The sequence below is a fragment of the Hyaena hyaena genome, unplaced genomic scaffold, assembly GCF_003009895.1.
Source record: "Hyaena hyaena isolate Hyena2069 unplaced genomic scaffold, ASM300989v1 scaffold_79, whole genome shotgun sequence".
Classification (NCBI taxonomy): domain Eukaryota; kingdom Metazoa; phylum Chordata; class Mammalia; order Carnivora; family Hyaenidae; genus Hyaena; species Hyaena hyaena.
Window position 1 is genome coordinate 2703173 of NW_024080711.1, and position 17680 is coordinate 2720852.

General features: G+C 38.7%; 1 protein-coding gene across 1 annotated transcript in view; it reads left to right on the forward strand.

Annotated features, from left to right (window-relative positions):
• The window catches only part of ATP6V1C1 (ATPase H+ transporting V1 subunit C1), a 41894-nt gene that overhangs the window by 5649 nt on the left and 18565 nt on the right, over positions 1-17680 (forward strand). The window contains exons 2-4 of the mRNA XM_039233847.1: positions 13324-13494; positions 14976-15043; positions 16323-16408. Of these exons, the coding sequence (XP_039089778.1) occupies positions 13363-13494; positions 14976-15043; positions 16323-16408 (286 nt within the window). The 5' untranslated portion in view covers positions 13324-13362. The remainder of the gene's footprint in view (positions 1-13323; positions 13495-14975; positions 15044-16322; positions 16409-17680) is intronic.

The following is a 17680-nucleotide window of genomic DNA, read 5'->3' on the forward strand; positions in this document are numbered from 1 at the left end:
TTCCAAGCAGGCTCTGCACTGTCATGGTGGAGCCTGATGCAGGGCTCTAATTCGTGAACCACAAGATCATGACCTGAGCCTAAGTTGACCCTTAACCAACTGGGCCACCCAGGTGCCCTCAATTATTAATTTATTTTTTAGAGAGCATGTGGGGGAGAGAGGGCCTGATGGAGAGGGGAAGAGAGAGTCTCAAAGAGGCTCCATGCTCGGCATGACATAGGTGGGGCAACCCATGACCCATGGTTGTTGATCCCTAACCCTGGGATCATGAGCTGAGCCAAAAAAATCATGAGTAGAGTGCTCAACCATCTGAGACACCCAGGTGCCCCAGGCTTGGCTTTTATAAATTTATTTCTAGCCAATTGAAATAAAAAGATGGTCATTTATAGACCATATCTATTTAAGATGAAATTGTCTTCCATCTTTGAATTTATTTATGGCATGAAATTCAGGTAGTCTGTAATGGGATTATAGAGCAATTTTAAATATTTTAGTTGAAACCAAAACAAAAATTAAGGCTTATTTAAAGAAGGTATATATTCTGACAATTTTTAAGTTTCATTGTGTTTTAGTCATGAAACTACTCCTCAAAAGGTAAAATTCCCCTTTTAGTTACTGGGAACTTTTAAATAAGTTTTATTACCAGTAAGCCAAGCCCTTCCCACAATCTCAAGATGCTTCTGTTTTGAAGGGTAGAATTTTAATGTTCAAAGAGGAAACTATTCTTTTTAAAAAAATTTTTATGTTTGTTTATTTTTGAGAGAGAGAGAGATTGAGCAAGCAGGGGAGGGACAGAGAGAGAGGGAGACACAGAATCCAAAGCAGGCTTCAGTCTCTGAGCTGTCAGCACAGAGCCCTGTGTAGGGCTCAATCCCGCAAACTGCAAGATCATGACTGAGCTGAATTCAGATGCTTAGCTGACTGGACCACCCAGGCACCCTCCATTAAAATTGTTTTAAAAATTTTATTAATTAAATAATTTATTATTTTTTAAAATCACAACTGGAAGGCTATGTGATATTTCTCTGACATCTGAGGTGTTTCTTGTGCTTGTTGAAATAGGCCACTTTAGTGAACTTGGTATTTTCAAGGACTGAAAAGAAGGTTGTTTTGCATGTAGACCATCTTCAGTCTCATTGCAAAATATTATTTACTGTGAAAGATAGTTGCATTTCAAAGATTATTGTTTTCTGAAAGTATTAAAATCAGTACAGTATTGGAGCACTTACTGGGGTGATGTGTTTTCTCTCGTTGCCCCTGAGTTGGGTCAGGCTCATACCTTCAACACAAAATGCTAGCAGCTCTCTGTTTGAGCTTATTATCCCCACCTTTTATGTTGTGATAGTTATTGTTTTACTGCTTTTGTTTTATATTCAAGTCAGTTGTGGTAGGAAAATAATTGTCAGCCTTCAAATTCCCAGCAATGGGTTGATAGAGGAAATAGTCTCAGAGCTTTGCATCCAGGTTTTCCTTTCTTTTCTCCTTTCTTCCATTTTGGAAAATAATTGTTACTGTAATTTTTTTTAACGTTTCTTTATTTTTGAGAGAGGGAGATAAAAGCAGGGAAGGGGCAGAGAGAGGAGACAGAGGATCCAAAGCTGACTCTGTAGTAACAGCAGAGAACCGGATGTGGGGCTCAAACCCATGAACCGTATATCATGACCTGAGCCGAAGTCAGACAGTCAACTGACTGAGCCACCCAGGTGCTCCACTGTTTGTGGGTTTTTCTTGTTTGTTTGTTTTCTTTTAACACAGCATACTTAGTGCAGTCAGACAAAAATAGAAGTATTTTAAAAATTTGACCAGTGTTTCTCTTCTGTCTCCAGTGTATGCTGCCTTGATTTTTCTTTTTTATCTTATCATCTGGACTAAGTTTTCCACGCACCCCTAGCTGCACACACAGACCTACCTACTCATCTAGACCTGCATGCACAAAATGGTAAACTCCTTCAAGATAGGGAGTTCATTTTATTTGTTTTGCTTCTTAGATCCTACCACAGTTCTGGAAATTTAAGCACCCACAACATTTGGTGAGATAAATGACATCATCCTAAATTGAAAACAATTACAGTCAAGCAAGAGACATGTGACAGAACACAAAATAGATGTCTGCTTTAAATGCAGTTAATTGCATGGTTCTAAATGGGTTGAGGGGGAACATACTGAGGGGGACATACTGGTTTGGATTATAATAATGGTTCTAGTGCATGGTTGGATGTAGTTGGGGAAATCTTTTTGTTAAGGGAAGTTTGAGTTGATTTATACAGGAAAGGAGAACTTGTTTTGTGCAAAATGGACGGTCTGAGTAAAGCCAAGTAGAAGGAGAACTAAAGGTAGGCAGGCCTGAGGTGAAGATTGATAGAGTTGAAGAAGATTGTAAAGATAAGGTAGAAAAACTCAGACAAGGACACCAGTGGCGAGGACTGTGAAGACTGGCAGATGGGAGTTTTATTTCCAGGAAAGAAGCAAAGTAGGGGCATACATTTTTGTGGGTTATTCAGCATTCTGTCACCTACAGCAAGTTTTTTAGAGATGGAAAATTTTTTCAAGGAGAAGTTTTGGGAATAAATCCGGACTCTACACTGTGGTCACAAAGCCACTGGCTACTTTTATGTAGGGCATTTAAAATCCTCTGTATTCTGTCCTTCATAAATTAAATAAAATTTTGCATTTCTTGAGCAAAGCAAGAGTTTACTTAGATTTTGTTTTGTTCTGTACTTGATCTCATATTGCTTTTCACATTTTAAGCTTCTAACCTGCCGTGGAAAGCATGAAAAGGCGGGTTGATGTATAGGTTTCTGAACTCCTTAGAACAAAAGTCATTTCCGTGTAGAACTAGCAATACTGTGTGTTTGTTGACGATATGACATTTAGCCATCTTATTAAAGGATATTTACTGTTTTTTTTTTTATAACATTCACTGTATAATCAGTTATGTAATTCACTACATAATCATGGAAATGCCTATTTTAGGATAGTGGTTCTGAAACCGGAGTGATCACCTGAATTATCTGAGGGAGGTAACAAGAATATAAAAAAAAATTCTTGGATCTCACCCTGTATAGATTAATGGAATATAGGAGGAGAAAGGGATCCTGGATATCGTATCCAGTCCTCTCATTTTACAAATGAAGAAACTTATGCAGACAGTGATATGCAGAACTGGGATTAGATTTCAGGTGTTCATATTTTCAGTGCAGTGCTCTGGCCATTACATTGTGCTTCCTAAAGTTGACATTTGGGTTTTTTCTGGCTTTAATTTCCAGTGAGAAAAAAAGATTGCTTACCAGTCTTCATCTCATGCTTCAGACCTATTACTAACCAGCACCACCCTTTTTTATTATCTCCAGGGTTCATTGTTACCATTTAGTGGTCTCTAAACTTATATGTTTTCGAGTGTGAGGATACTGTCTTTTTAAGAAAAAAATTGTGTAGAGTGTGTGTGTGTGTTGACATATAGTACTTCATTATTGAAAATTTAGGAAACAGGAATATATAGAAAGGAAAACATTCATAATTCACTCCCAAGGGAGAATTTTTAACAATTTCTCTGTAATTTAATGTTTATACATACCTACATCCTTTACTTTCTTTAAGTTGGGGTAGCTGGGATGTGTACATTTTTATGGCTTTTGATAAATATTGAAATTGCCTTCTAGAAATTGTCTTTTTTTTTTTAAGCACAAAACTTTTTGGTCTCTCATATATTATATAGTTATTTTAGATTGAGGATGTCTTTTTGATGCTTTTAAATGAATTTGTTTTATCAATCATGTTAGCATGCCATACATTTCCAAAGTAATAACACATGTATGAATGTGTGGGACATTAATTCTAGCCCCATCTGTTTTTTTTTTTTTAATAAAAATGAACACTTTTTCCACATATCACCAAAGCAATACATTTTCATTGTTGTGCTCACAGTATTACTACAGTCAGCTTACACTTGTTATATTTCTCAAGTTCATTGTTGTTACTCCTGCTTTCTATTAAATGTTAAAACAGAGGTCAGAGAGGCCAGAAGGTTCTGGCTGGATCCCTACATAGGAACAAACAGAGCAGTTAGATAACTAATACCAAACACTGATGAACAGTCTATACAGCAAACTAGATGAGACATCAGTTTCTGGCCATGATGGAGTTTCTGGTACCATACTTGCTTTCTTACCATAAACAACTAGGAAACTGGACAAAATCTATGAAAAAGCTTGTTTGAGATATTGGACAACAGGTAGTATTTGAACTGAGAGACTGGAAACAAATGAAGTGAGATCTATAGTTCCTCTGCTTTCTACTGGGAGTTGCTTTCTGCCTGGAGTCACTCTCTGGACCATGATCTTGGAAGGGAAAACCAAGCAAAGCAGGCTGGTCTTGCTGAATTGAGGAGACTGGAGTTGGGGAACGCTTACCTGGCTGGAAATTGCAGATCATATTGGCAGAAAGGAGGAAGCCAGACCCCCAAAAAACCCAAAAACCAAAAAAAACCCTTGAAAAGTATAGCGGTCTCTGCAGGAGGGCCAGCAAAGAATGACTTGAGTGCTTTAAATGGAACAATTTCCAGGGCACATGAGGCTGGAGAGTGTTTGAATACCTAGGGCATTCACTAGAATCCCCAGAAAGTCAGACCTTAGTAGTAGAGCTTAATTAGCTTTAAATACATTCTAACAAAGTTTAAAAATAAGCCTCCAGTGTATTATGCTAATTCTCACGTACCTGTCAGAAGAGAGTACAACATTCTTAAAAGATGACAAAATCCAGTGATTGGCAATGTAACATTGTGAATTAGTGATCTAACAGATAACTGAACATAATGAGGATACAAATGAAAGGTTTTTAAAAATGGAACCTAGAAAGATGAAAATACATCTAAAGAGAAAAATTAACTTTGTGAGATGAGTACCAGATACTCTAAGGAAAAGTTCAGCAAACTAGAAGATAGAGCAAGAGTGTACCCAGACTGCAGGATAGAAAAACAACTGGAAAAAAAATGAAGTTTTTGACCTGTGGGACAGTATTAGGTGGTTTAGCATATGGTTTTTGTCTCAAAAGAAAGGAAAGGGAATCAGAAAAAAATTGAGGAAAATAATGGATGAAAGTTTTTCAGATTTGATGAAAAGTAAACCTGGATTCAGGAAACTCAGTGAAGTCTAAGCTGGATAAATCCTTGCGACCATGGAGTAGGCAGATTTTATTCATCTGCCACAGAAAGTGTATATGATGAAAGAAGACAAATTGGTAAATTAGATATCGGAATTGAAAAGTTGACAGCACTGAGTGAGCACGTAAACACTTGGAGCTTGCACACCTTTCTGACGGCCTGTCTACTTGGGAAAAGTTTGGTGGCTTCTTAGGAAGTGAAACATACGCTCATCATTCAACTCTGAATTCCACTTCTCGATGTTTATCCAAGAGTAATGAAAATATATTTTTACCAAAAGCTTTGTCGTGGAACATTAATAGCACCTTTGTTCTCAGTGGCTCCAAATCAGAAACCGTCTAACTGTCCATCAACAGGCGAATAGTAAGGATACCGTAGCACATTCATGCACTGAATTAATAAGCATTAAAACAGAATGTACTGCTATTGATGTGCACAACATGGACAGATAGCAAAGACTTGCTGAGCAAAAGGAGTCCAGCACCAGAGAGTCCATAATGTATTTGCCATTTACAGCGAACTTCTGGATTGGGCAGAACTTGTCCGGTGACAGCAGATCAGCATCTGCCCAGGGCTGGCAGTGCAGTAGGGGTTGATGGGACTGGGTGTGAGGGAGGCTTTGGGATGGCCAAGGTGGTTTAAGGCTTGGTTGTGGTGGTGGTTACACAGATGTATACATTTGTCAAAACTCATGAAACTTTATATTTTCATAAAGTTGATTTTTTTTTTAAATATAGGGGAAGTGAAGGGAGCTAACCAGTCATAAACCAGGTACTTTAATTAGATTATCCCATTTAATCCTCACAGTTACATATACATTTAAGAATATTCAACAGATCCTTTTTGAGGTTCTACATACTGGCCTCTGTGCCAGGTACTGAGTTGTGAGCAAAAATTATGGTTTCCAACTTGAATGGACAGTTTATTTGGAAGAAAGAGTTGAATAAAAAGTGTCCCTCAGGGAAATACTAAAAAGAAGGTGCTGAGAACATATAATACATTCATCCTTAGCATATAATAAATGCTGTCATGATGTATGATACACATTCTGTTGTATATCTCATAATAAATGAGGCACTTTCTGTGCCTTGATTTCTTTGTAACTGCTACCCATCTGATAAGGTTGTTTTAAACATACTAAAAGAGTTAGTATATTGAAGTGTTTTTGACTGGCTAGGAGTTAGGAAGTGCCCAGTAAGTGTTGGCTGTTATCTTGAGGACATTTGACAGTTCTAGTGTCTAATGTTGCAGGGGTACACCTGTACTAACCCAGGGAACACTGGAGTAGGACAAGGTTTGGGGGAAGACATGAATTTGACTAAAAATACTGGGTTTTAGAGGTTTTTGAGACCTCCAAGTGGAGAGGGCTTGTAGTTGGTTGAGGAGGCTTGTTGGGTGTGGCTCTGGGTGCAGCAGGGGGGCCTGAGCTGGAGATAAAAATCGGAGCGAGAGTTCAGCAGCTAGCCTGGAATGGTCTTGGATATCGATAACAAACTCGAGAAAAATTGTATATGCATGTTGATACCCACATATAACAGAAGGAGTTAGACCTAGGTCTGAGTCTTGAGGAACTCCAACATTTGATTGGGGTGCCTTTTACTTTTCTCTTTTGTTTAACATAGGATTCATGTGTATTTATGCCTGACTTCCAATATGCAAGATGAAAAAAGGCAAATGATTAGGAATAAAAACAGAAGTCCTTTGAAGCATTCAGAGGAGGTGGAAATGTCTAAGTTCTTGTTCAGAAGATAACTAGTGGACACTCAATTTTGATTGTTTCCATGTAGTTGAGAGAAAAGAAGAAATGTGTTTAGCAGTATGATTTCATTTAAGTATATATGCGTATTCATCTGCAAAGATGAATTTTATTTGAAACTGAGATTAAAGTTTCTTAAATTTCAAGGAGAGATTTTTGTTTTTTAATTAAGTAAGCTCTGCATCCAGTGTGGGGCTTGAACTCAGTGACCCCGAGATCAAGAGTCACATGCTCGGGGCATCTGGGTGGCTCAGTCGGTTAAATGTGGGACTTTGGCTTGGGTCATGATCTCACGGTTCATGAATTCGAGCCCCATGTCGGGCTCTGTGCTGACAGCTAGCTCAGAGCTTGGAGCCCGTTTCAGATTCTGTACCTCCCTCTCTCTCTGACCCTCCCCTGCTCATGCTGTCTCTCTCTCTCTCTCTCAGAAATAAGTAAAAACATTAAAAAAAAAAAAAAAGAGTCACATGCTTTACCAACTGAGCCACCCAGGCACACCTCAAGGAGAAATTTTTTTATGTGACTTGTGTCTATAGGATAACAGTGGACATTGTTCAAAAACAGAACAAAGAGATTTTGCAAAAGATTTTGTTCTCATGGGCGGTTTTAACATTCATCATTTGGTTGATTCTGTCCAACAGCTGTGTGAAGAGATTTGTAGTATTCCACGGATGAGGAGACTAGTGGGGTAGAGTCAGGAGTTTAGCAATGGGACTTTTTTCTGTTTTTAAATTAAATTTAAATTCTATCTTCATATCTTTTGAAACTCTTATTTATTTATTTTTGCTTTTTGTTTGGAGATAATCATTGTTCCTTCTAGGAGCTAGGATTGGGATGCTGGGTGTTTTACTTTCAGAAATTGTGATGATCTGGGGCGCCTGGGTGGCTCAGCTGGTTAAGTGTCCAATTCAGCTCAGGTCATTATCTCACAGTTCATGGGTTCGAGCCCAGCATCAGGCTCTGTGCTGAACGTTTGCCCAGAGCTTAGAGCTTGCTTCTGATTCTGTGTCTCCTCTCTCTACCCCTTCCCCCTCACATTCTGTCTCACTCTGTCTCTCAAAAATAAATAAATGTAAAAAAAAGAAAGGAAAGAAATTGTGATGATCCTAGATGAAAAGAAAAGGGAAGGGAAACTCAATTTATCTAGCAGAATTCCTTGGGCCTACTGGTTACTTGGAGCCTGGAAGGAAACAGGACAAAAGGGTTTAAGGTTACACGTGGGTCTCTTCAAATAGAGTTCATGTGGGTCTGAGTGCAGAATGTTTTCTTCTAGCATGACACAGTAGAGGGTACATAGCCTTTACAGCCAAGCACAGTGAGATTTGAACCCCATTTGCCACTTGTGTGACCTTGGTAAATTAGATCCTCTCCCAAGTATTACTACCTAGCTCAAAGGGCTATCATGAGAATTAAATGAGATAGTATATGAGATGTGTATAACATGATACCAAACATAGAGAACACCTTTTCCCTTCATATCCAAACAATTAGGCCCTAGAGAGAGCGCCAGTTAAAAATGGTATTAGAGTACTTCCTAAAAGTTTCCTAGACATTTCTCTCCCTCTCCCTCTCCCTCTCCCTCTCCCTCTCCCCCTCCCCCTCCCCCTCCCCCAACCAATCTCAAACTTAGGACTTTGGGCTAAGTGTGGGGCTCAAACTTAGGACGTGGAGATCAAGAGTTAACATGCTTCATTGACTGAGCCAACAGGTGCCTCTTTCCTAGACATTTCTAGACTCTACTTTTGCCTAGAATCATTGTGACATATTTCATTTGGTCCTGATAAAAGCTCAGTGAAATAGGATAGGGCAGGTATTTTTAGATAAAAAATGGGGTTCTTTTTCTAATTTTTTGAAATACGTTGGAAACCTATTGGATAAAAACGATTTTCTAGAGCTCTAAATGGTATGATAGTGACATCTACTGTAATAGCTCATATTATTACAGTTTTTGAAGAAGCTGCTCTTTGGATAATTTTAAAATATCAGAAAGAACTTAACAATTGATTTGATCACCTGCTATTTTGGTTGGGGGGGGAGAGGAGGAATAAACTGTCAACCAGGTATACTTTAACAGAATCGTGTAAGTATATTATAATACTTATCTCAGAGTAAGTATTGTGTAAATAATTATAATAAAACCTCAGATTTCCAGAAACCACCATCATGTAGATCTGGATTATTAAAAGTGTTTAAAGATGTTACTGGATTCTCTAATCAACTGAGAATTTTAAAGTTCAAGGTAGTCCAATGACTTTTGTTGGACTAAAAAAGCTAGATTTGATGAGTGCAAGAATAATATAGAGGAGACCAGAAATAGAGAAAAGACAAAGGCAAAGTGACCAAAGGCATGTGAAAAGATAGCAAGGTTTGGAGCAGCTTAGGTGAGGTGACTCAGGTTAGGGGAAGACGGGAAAGCAGGTGATAGACCCACAACATTTTATCAGGAATTTAAAGAGCAACTTACTGAGATGGATTCTGGAGTTAATGCAAGTGCAGTACAAGCTCTTACCTTTCCAACATTATGCAGTTAGAGTTGCTGAATATGTTGACCCTAAAATATTTCTTGACATAAATTCCAAAACATCAGGACGGCTTGTTCAAAATATATTATACTTGGTCATAACACAGTATAAATGGATTAGAAACCACCTTGACTAGGATTAAAACAGAAAAGTTGTGCTTGGGGGATTTAATGACAGTAACAAGACTATTCTCTGGGTATTCCATTTGAAAGTTCATTAAAATATATAATTTGCTAAGCATTGTTCTCTTTTATTTTATTGTAAAGTAATTACATTCTTGTAACAGTTAAAAATACTTAATTTTGAAATATTTTAAGTATGCAGAAAAGCTCAAATACTTCAGATTACTGGATATCCATGTACTTACTACCCAGATTTAACAGTTATTAACATTTTGCCATATTTTCCCCAGATATTTTTTCTTTTTCTTTTTTTTTCTTAAAATGTTTATTTAATTTTTTGAAAGAGAGAGAGAGGCAGCCTGAGCAGGGGAGGGGCAGAGAGAGAGGGAGACAGAATCTGAAGCAGACTCCAGGCTCTGAGCTGTTAGCACAGAGCCCGATGTGGGGCTCAAACTCACAAACTGAGATCGTGACCTGAGCTGAAGTCAGTCACCTAACCGACTGAGCCACACAGGTGCCCCTTTTCTTTTTTTTAATATTTATTTTGAGAGCACAAGCAGGGGAGGGGCAGAGAGAGAATCCCAAGGAGGCTCCATGAGTGGAGTCCAACATGGGCCTCTGTCCCAAGACCCTGGGATCATGACCTGAGCTGAAATCAAGAGTCTGTCACTGAACCAAGTGAGCCACCCAGATTCCCCTCCCCATTTTCATTTTTATTAAAAAAAATTTTTAATGTTTATTTTTTTAGAGAAAGACAGTGTGAATGGGGGAGGGGCAGAGAGAGAGAGACACACACACACACACACACACACACACACACACAGAATCCAAAGCGGGCTTGGGGCACCTGGGTGGCTTAGTCGGTTAAGCGTCCGACTTTCGCTTAGGTCATGATCTCGTGGTTCGTGGGTTCGAGCCCCGCGTCGGGCTCTGTGCTGACTGCCAGCTCAGAGCCTGGATCCTGTTTCAGTCTGTGACTCCCTCTCTCTCTGACCCTCCCCTGCTCACGCTGTCTCTCTCTCTCTCTCTCTCCTAGAAATAAATAAAACATTAAAAAAAAAAAAAATCCAAAGCAGGCTTCAGCCTCTGAGCTGTCAACACAGAGCCCAATGTGGGGCTCTAACTCATGAAACTGCAAGATCATGACCTAAGCCCGAGTTGGTTGCCTAACCGCCTGAGCCACCTGGGCGCTACCCCAGATATTATTTAAAGAAATTAAAAAAAAAACCACATAGCTAAAGCATCTTTCTCCTATGCGTGTTTTTTACTTTCTGTAAGTATATAGTTATGAGCAATGTATACCATTGTGTAGGAACTTCAGTTGGTAACTACTTTGGAGAACAGTTTGACAGTACCCAGCAAAGATGATGATGGTTTTTGTCAAGTTATGTCCTGTAACAAACCACCTCAAACTTCAGTGGCTTAAAACAGTGATTTCTTTTTTTCTCCTGATTCTGTGAGTTGTCTCGGTGGTTCTACTTGTTTCACTTGGGCTCATTGATGGGACTGCATTCAAGTGGCTGGAGCATTGGCTGTGCTGGAAATTTCAAGATGGCCTCACTCAGATGTTTGGTAGTTCATGCTGGCTGTCAGCCCTAGTGTTGCTGTTTCTCTGCCATATGACCTCTTAGTTTCTAGTAGGCTAGACTAGCTTTCTTCCGTGGTGATCTGAGGACAGCCATCCAGGAAACAGAAGTGGAAATTTCTAGCCTCTTGACACCTGGGCCCTGAACTCACATAAGTGTGGCTTCTGTGAGTTTTGTTGGTCAAAGCAAGTCAGAAGGCCATCCTAGATTGAAGGAGAGAGAAAATAGAATCCACCTCTTGATAAGAGGAGGGGCAGTCATGCTGCATGGGAGCATGGAAAGACTTGTTGCCTCCATGTTTGTTTGTTTTAAAGTTTGTTTATTTTGGAGAGAGGCAGAGAGAGAGGGAGAGAGGCAGAGAGAGTGGGAGAGAGAATCTCAAGCAGGCTCTGCACTGCCAGCATGGAGCCCGTTGTGGGGTTTGAACTATACTGTGAGATTATGACTTGAGCTGAAGCCTGGAGTTGGATGTTTAACAGACTGAGCCACCCAGGCACCCTTCCTCCATGTTTGAAGACAATCTACCACATTATCGTACTCAATTCAGCTCTTTTACTCCTAGCTGTCCTGGAGAAACTCTTTCACAAAAACAATCATGCACGAGGTTGTTCACTGTAGAATTGTAGAATAGCAAAGAAGTAAAATGTAAATACCTTTACATTTCGACGCAGGGCTCGAACTCACGAACCAGGAGATCATGACCTGAGCTGCAGTCAGATGCTTAATCAACTGAGCCACGCAGGCGTGCCTAAAACATCTAAAGCAGTACCTGTTAGATAGTAGATATGTATAAACAGAAATTGGAAAAAGATAACAGTATATAGAATGACATCTGTCTTCACTTTCAGTTGTGTAATGATTGCATCGGATTACCTTAATTATAATTCTAAAAATAGGATGAGTGAAATTACGAAATAAATAAAAGTCCATTATGATTTACTTGATAGTAAATATAAATTAGCAAAATTCTTTCACATTTGTTATATGATTTTGTTATCAGGACACTTTTCTAAGGTAGTTATTTTCTATTCGGGAGAGTGTAAACAGTGACTGGTAGTAGAAGATTTATGGTGGTTTCAGTGAAGACGTATTAAAGGAGAAATAATGGTACAGTAATATTTTCGAGTTTGTGTGCTTTACCTATGTAGATTGTGAATATATTTGGCTCTGGACTTTTCTTTTTCTTTTAATGTTTTTTATTTATTTCTGAGAGAAACAGTGTGAGCAGGGGAGGGACAGAGAGAGGGAAATACAGAATCTGAAGCAGGCTGCAGGCTCTGGGCTAGCTGTCAGCACAGAGCCCGACATGGAGCTCGAACCCACAAACCGTGAGATCATGACCTGAGCCAAAGTCAGATGCTCAACCGACTGAGCCACCCAGGTGCCCCTGGACTTTTATTTTTCCATGTGGGAGGGAAGGAGGGAGATTGTAGAAGAGGGTTGGTTGTGTCTTAATGGAACTCTTTGCAGAGGGAGATCCACAGCCTCTCACTCAGTTCCGATAATGTTGTACCACCTCCCTTCCCCCACCCTGCCCAGTCATATTTTTAAGTGTAAGGCCAACTGATAAGATTTTATTTTGCAAATTCAAAAAGTTTGATGGCAGCTAACCATATTCAGGGATTTGAGGAGATTTCCTTAGGTTGAATATGGATTAAAATTAAGAACTAATTTGGCTAACTTTACAGGATTTGCTAAGCCAGATGTGACAAATATATTTGGTGGCTTCTGGTCAAATGCATTGATTCAGTTCCTTCTCAAAGGTAAAAGTTATGCATGTTTTTTAATTTCCTAGTTTGGTTTTATGTTTTAAAAGTTAAAGATAAACCTGTAAATTTGTGACCCTTCCTACTGCTTTTGTGGAATGAAATGTTTGGTGGCTGGTATTTTCAGTAGTCGCACTTTGAATAATTCCCATTTTAGGATGCTTTGTAATTAAAAATTAGGTACTGGATGTGGTAGGTTTTTGTCACCTTTTTCTTTCTAGTAACGTAAATAAATCCCCTTTTACCGTCTGTGTGGATTTACTTCAGGTAGGTACACTTGACTTTGCTTGGGATCACCTGCAGATGCTGGATTCGTTTGGAAAAAGGTTATTATTTATCACTTATCCTGTGACTCTGAAATACTTCGGAAACAAATGGTATTGAAGGCATTTTTGTTTTGTTTTACCTTTCAGAGTCCCTTTTGATTTTGAAAGAAATAGTTGGCAACAAATATGACTGAGTTCTGGCTTATATCTGCTCCTGGGGAGAAAACATGTCAGCAAACATGGGAGAAATTGCATGCAGCAACCACAAAGAACAATAATCTTGCTATTACTTCAAAATTTAACATTCCTGACTTAAAGGTAAAACTGCATGGTGCACAGTAGTGTGTGAGTTCATTGTGAAGAGGACAGTTGTCTCTGCTTACCTTTTGATAGAAATAAGAGATCTGGGTTCCTTCAAAAAAAAAAAAAACTCATTTCTAGCTATTGGCATAATTGAAAACTTATCTTGTTCTTTCTAAACTTCAGATTTTTTAAAAATTTGACTTTTTTTTTTATTTTAATGTTAATTTACTTTTGAGGGAGGGAGAGAGAGAGAGAGACAGAGGCATGAGTGGGGGAGGGTCAGAGAGAGAGGGAGACACAGAATCTGAAGCAGGCTCCAGGCTGCGAGCTGTCAGCACAGAGCCAAATGCTGGGCTCAAACTCACAGACCGCAAGCTTATGACCTGAGCTGAAGTTGGATGCCTTTTTTTTTTTTTTTAAATGTTTTTATTTCTTTCTAGGAGAGAGAGAGAAAGAGAGAGAGAGACAGCGTGAGCAGGGGAGGGTCAGAGAGAGAGGGAGTCACAGACTGAAACAGGCTCCAGGCTCTGAGCTGGCAGTCAGCACAGAGCCCGACGCGGGGCTCGAACTCCCGAACAGCGAGATCATGACCTAAGTGAAAGTCGGATGCTTAACTGACTAAGCCACCCAGGCGCCCCTGAAGTTGGATGCTTAACTGACTGAGCCACCCAAGGGCCCCTCTAATCTTCAGATTTTAAATAATGAGGAAGTTCAGATTTGAGATGTAAACTACCAAAATGAAATAACATTTTTCTAAACTTTTATTTATGCTTTTCCAAATTGTGATTTGAATTGTAATGAGAAATGTTATGAAAATTTTGATATATTACATTCACAAATATCTTCAGAAGTGAAAAATCTTAGTAATATGCTTAAATAACACAGTGAACCCCATTTTTTGTTATTAAATTCATGTAAGTGTCAGTAATGTTGTAAATGTTTTACCATTAGACCTCTTTAATTGTACTTTGCAAATCTAGCTTAGTCATTTAATGTGGTTAATTTATGTAACATTTATTGAAGATCTGTAACCTAGCAGCCTCAAAGGGAAGCAGGCTGTCAGTGATTTTACAGAATGGAAAAATCACGGTATTTTTATATTTCTGGTTAACTTAGTAGGTAGTTATAGAGAGCATTCATTTAAGAAATACTTAAAATTACTGGTTCTTCATATTTTGAGAGTTCTGAATTCCTTTGAGACACTGATAGTCATGGACCCCTATTTAAGAGCTGCTGTTGTAAACCAAGACTTCAAATGGTGCACCCATCACTGGGCAGTACAAGCAGAGGCATAGGCCTGCCGTTGCGGAATCTTTACCTCTCGAATGGTGGCTGTACCCATGAATTAGAGGATTATCCTGTACATATAAATAGCTTTGAAATGTCTGGCAAACATTTTTTAACCACACTTGTACATCATGAAATAAAATACAGAGAACTTAAAAAAAGGCAGGGGATAAAAACCTAGGTAGTAAAATGCTATATTTCCCTTCTAGGTTGGCACACTGGATGTCTTGGTTGGTTTGTCGGATGAACTGGCTAAACTGGATGCATTTGTAGAAGGGTAATGTATTTATATGTGTAGACTAGAGGAAAATGAGTCATTCTTATCAGGCTACCTGAACATTGGGTTTATTATGACATGTAGAGTCCACTTATTGGAATGGTTTTAGAAAATGCTGACTCTTGGGCCGCCTGGGTGGCTCAGTTAGTAAAGCGTCTGACTCTTGATTTTGCCTCAGATCATGATCTCTTGGTTTATGAGGTTGAGACCCACATGGAGCTCTGCGCTGACAGCGTGGAACCTGCTTGGGATTCTCTCTCTCCCCTCTTTCTGACCCTCCCCTGCTAGTGCTCTCTTTCTTCAAAATAAATAAGAATGAATAAATAAAATAATAAATAGCAATACTTTAATTTAATAATAATAAATTATTTAAATAATAAAATAAAATGATTCTGTTTTCTTTGTAAATTATCTTTATGAAAGTACATTTTATATATAGTAAAATATACCTGTTTGAAGTATGAAAATGGTGACTATATTTAATATTTTTATTGAGATACAATTTATATACCATGCACTTCACTTTTTTCTTGTATACTTTTGTATGCCATCCCCCCAGGGCCTAGAGCCGGACATGGAACCAAAGAAAGCACACCAAAGTCCACACATCATGTTTCTGGTTCCAGCTCTGCCATTAGTTGGTTTTGTGACTTTTGTGACCAAGTCATTTATCCTCTTTATACCTTGGTGACTTTACTTATGTAAAACGAAAGGAATTAATAAGGTGCCCCAGTAGCTATGGCACTATGGTTTCTCTTTAGCATTGTTCCTTGCACATAGTAGATGCTTAGTAAACAGTTAATGAATAAATAATAACGAGACCTCATTCTTCATAAATGTTGCTTGGTATTCTGTTGACTATTGGATCTCTTTTGTCCTAAGTGAAAGCATGTAATTGGTAAATGCTAGCTCTCAGCCTCCCTCCTTTGTTCTTGGTCATTGCAGTCACATTCATTGCCCCATTTTGGGCATATAATGTATATTTCTCATTGGTTCTCATTACTTTCTTTCCGGACTTAATAAACATATTGCATGTAGTCTCCTTAAAACCCTGCAGTTACTCATTTGAGCTTTGCATGTAAAACAAAATCTTGGTCCCTTCCATCTTTAAAACATTACTTATAGAAGTCATCACCCATTTGTTCTGTATTAAATAGATACATGTAATGGGAGCATATATAGTTCAATTCATGTGTGTATGTAGTGTGTTCATTGTAAAGCATGGAATTTAGGTCTTTTTCCTGGAAATGATTATTGATTTTTTTTTTTCCCTCCCAAGGGTGGTTAAGAAAGTGGCTCAGTATATGGCTGATGTATTGGAAGATAGTAAAGATAAAGTTCAGGAGAATCTGTTGGCCAATGGAGGTAAGCTAATGTTTCAGGATTTGATACTGACTTGTATAAGGTGAATGACTTAGCTATAAAAACGAACAAAAAGAATGTGAAAAAATCTGCATAGATAAGGATATGAAATACAATAGAAGGCCACTAAAATATAATTATTACTGAATTTGGTGATAACTACAGTTACATCTTTGTCCCCTTTAACATTTTGTGTAAGACACTCTTACATGGTAGATAATATAGCTTATGACATGGATGTCAAGTCCTTCTAAAAGCAATATTATAAAGATTTACCTTAGTTCTTTCCAGGAGCTAGTTGTTAACTCACATTCACAGTGTTTCTAAGTTACATGTCTCAGCATTTTTCCAGCTGAATACTTGTCTTCCTCAGCTTTTGTAAGAGTAAAACATTTTAATGTTAGTGCAGAGTAAAGCCTTTTCCCCTCAAATCTGAATATGGTATTTCTTTACTTTAGTGCCATGGAGTTGCCCACTACTGACCTCTATAGCTGGAAGCTAATAGTTTGCTTGGTATAGTAATGACTTTGTAAAGATAGTTTGACCTCACTGTTGTAATTTGTACTTGCGTTTGGTGTTCTTTATGAAATGACACTTTTTATGAAATGACACTTTTTTTTTAACTTAGGCTGATCTTTAGTGATATGTCATAATAAAAAGTAACCCTCTTCTTTCATTCTGTCCCGTATTGTGACTTTGTTATATTAACGTTTGTTGAGTAGTGTCCTGGGGTATCATGGGATGGAGAGCCATGGTTCAACAAAAGACCTCAAGGGAAAGTGAAATAGAGAAGTTTATTACTCATGGGTCCTGGGGGAGGGGGTACCACATGGGAGATTAAGGCAAGATGCAGGCAGAGAGTGGCAGGGGCACATGCCTTTATTAGGGGCTGTGGGTGGAGTGCTTTGGAGTCCCCAGGCTAAGTTGGGATTGGTCAGTTCATGCTAAAAAAAAAGAGTAGGGCTTTGGCAAGCTTTAAGGGGGTCTTGTCTCAGGGGGCAGGGCCTGGGCAGCGGAGGAGAGTGTTTTATCAGCAGCAGTCTATCAGGAACTCACATTTACTTGAGATTCTGCAGGCTCTTACCTAGGACTACTCCCAAGGAAGAGGCTTCTGTAATTTCTAGTCCCCTGTAGGCCCCTCGGCCACACAAAATGGATGCTGAGGCAGCAGTGTGGAGTAGTTTGGCTAAACTCTCAACAGTTAACTGCATTTTTAATTTAGTGTTTCTCTAAGCTCCTTACTTCTTGCAAATAATAGATGTTCAATAAATACTT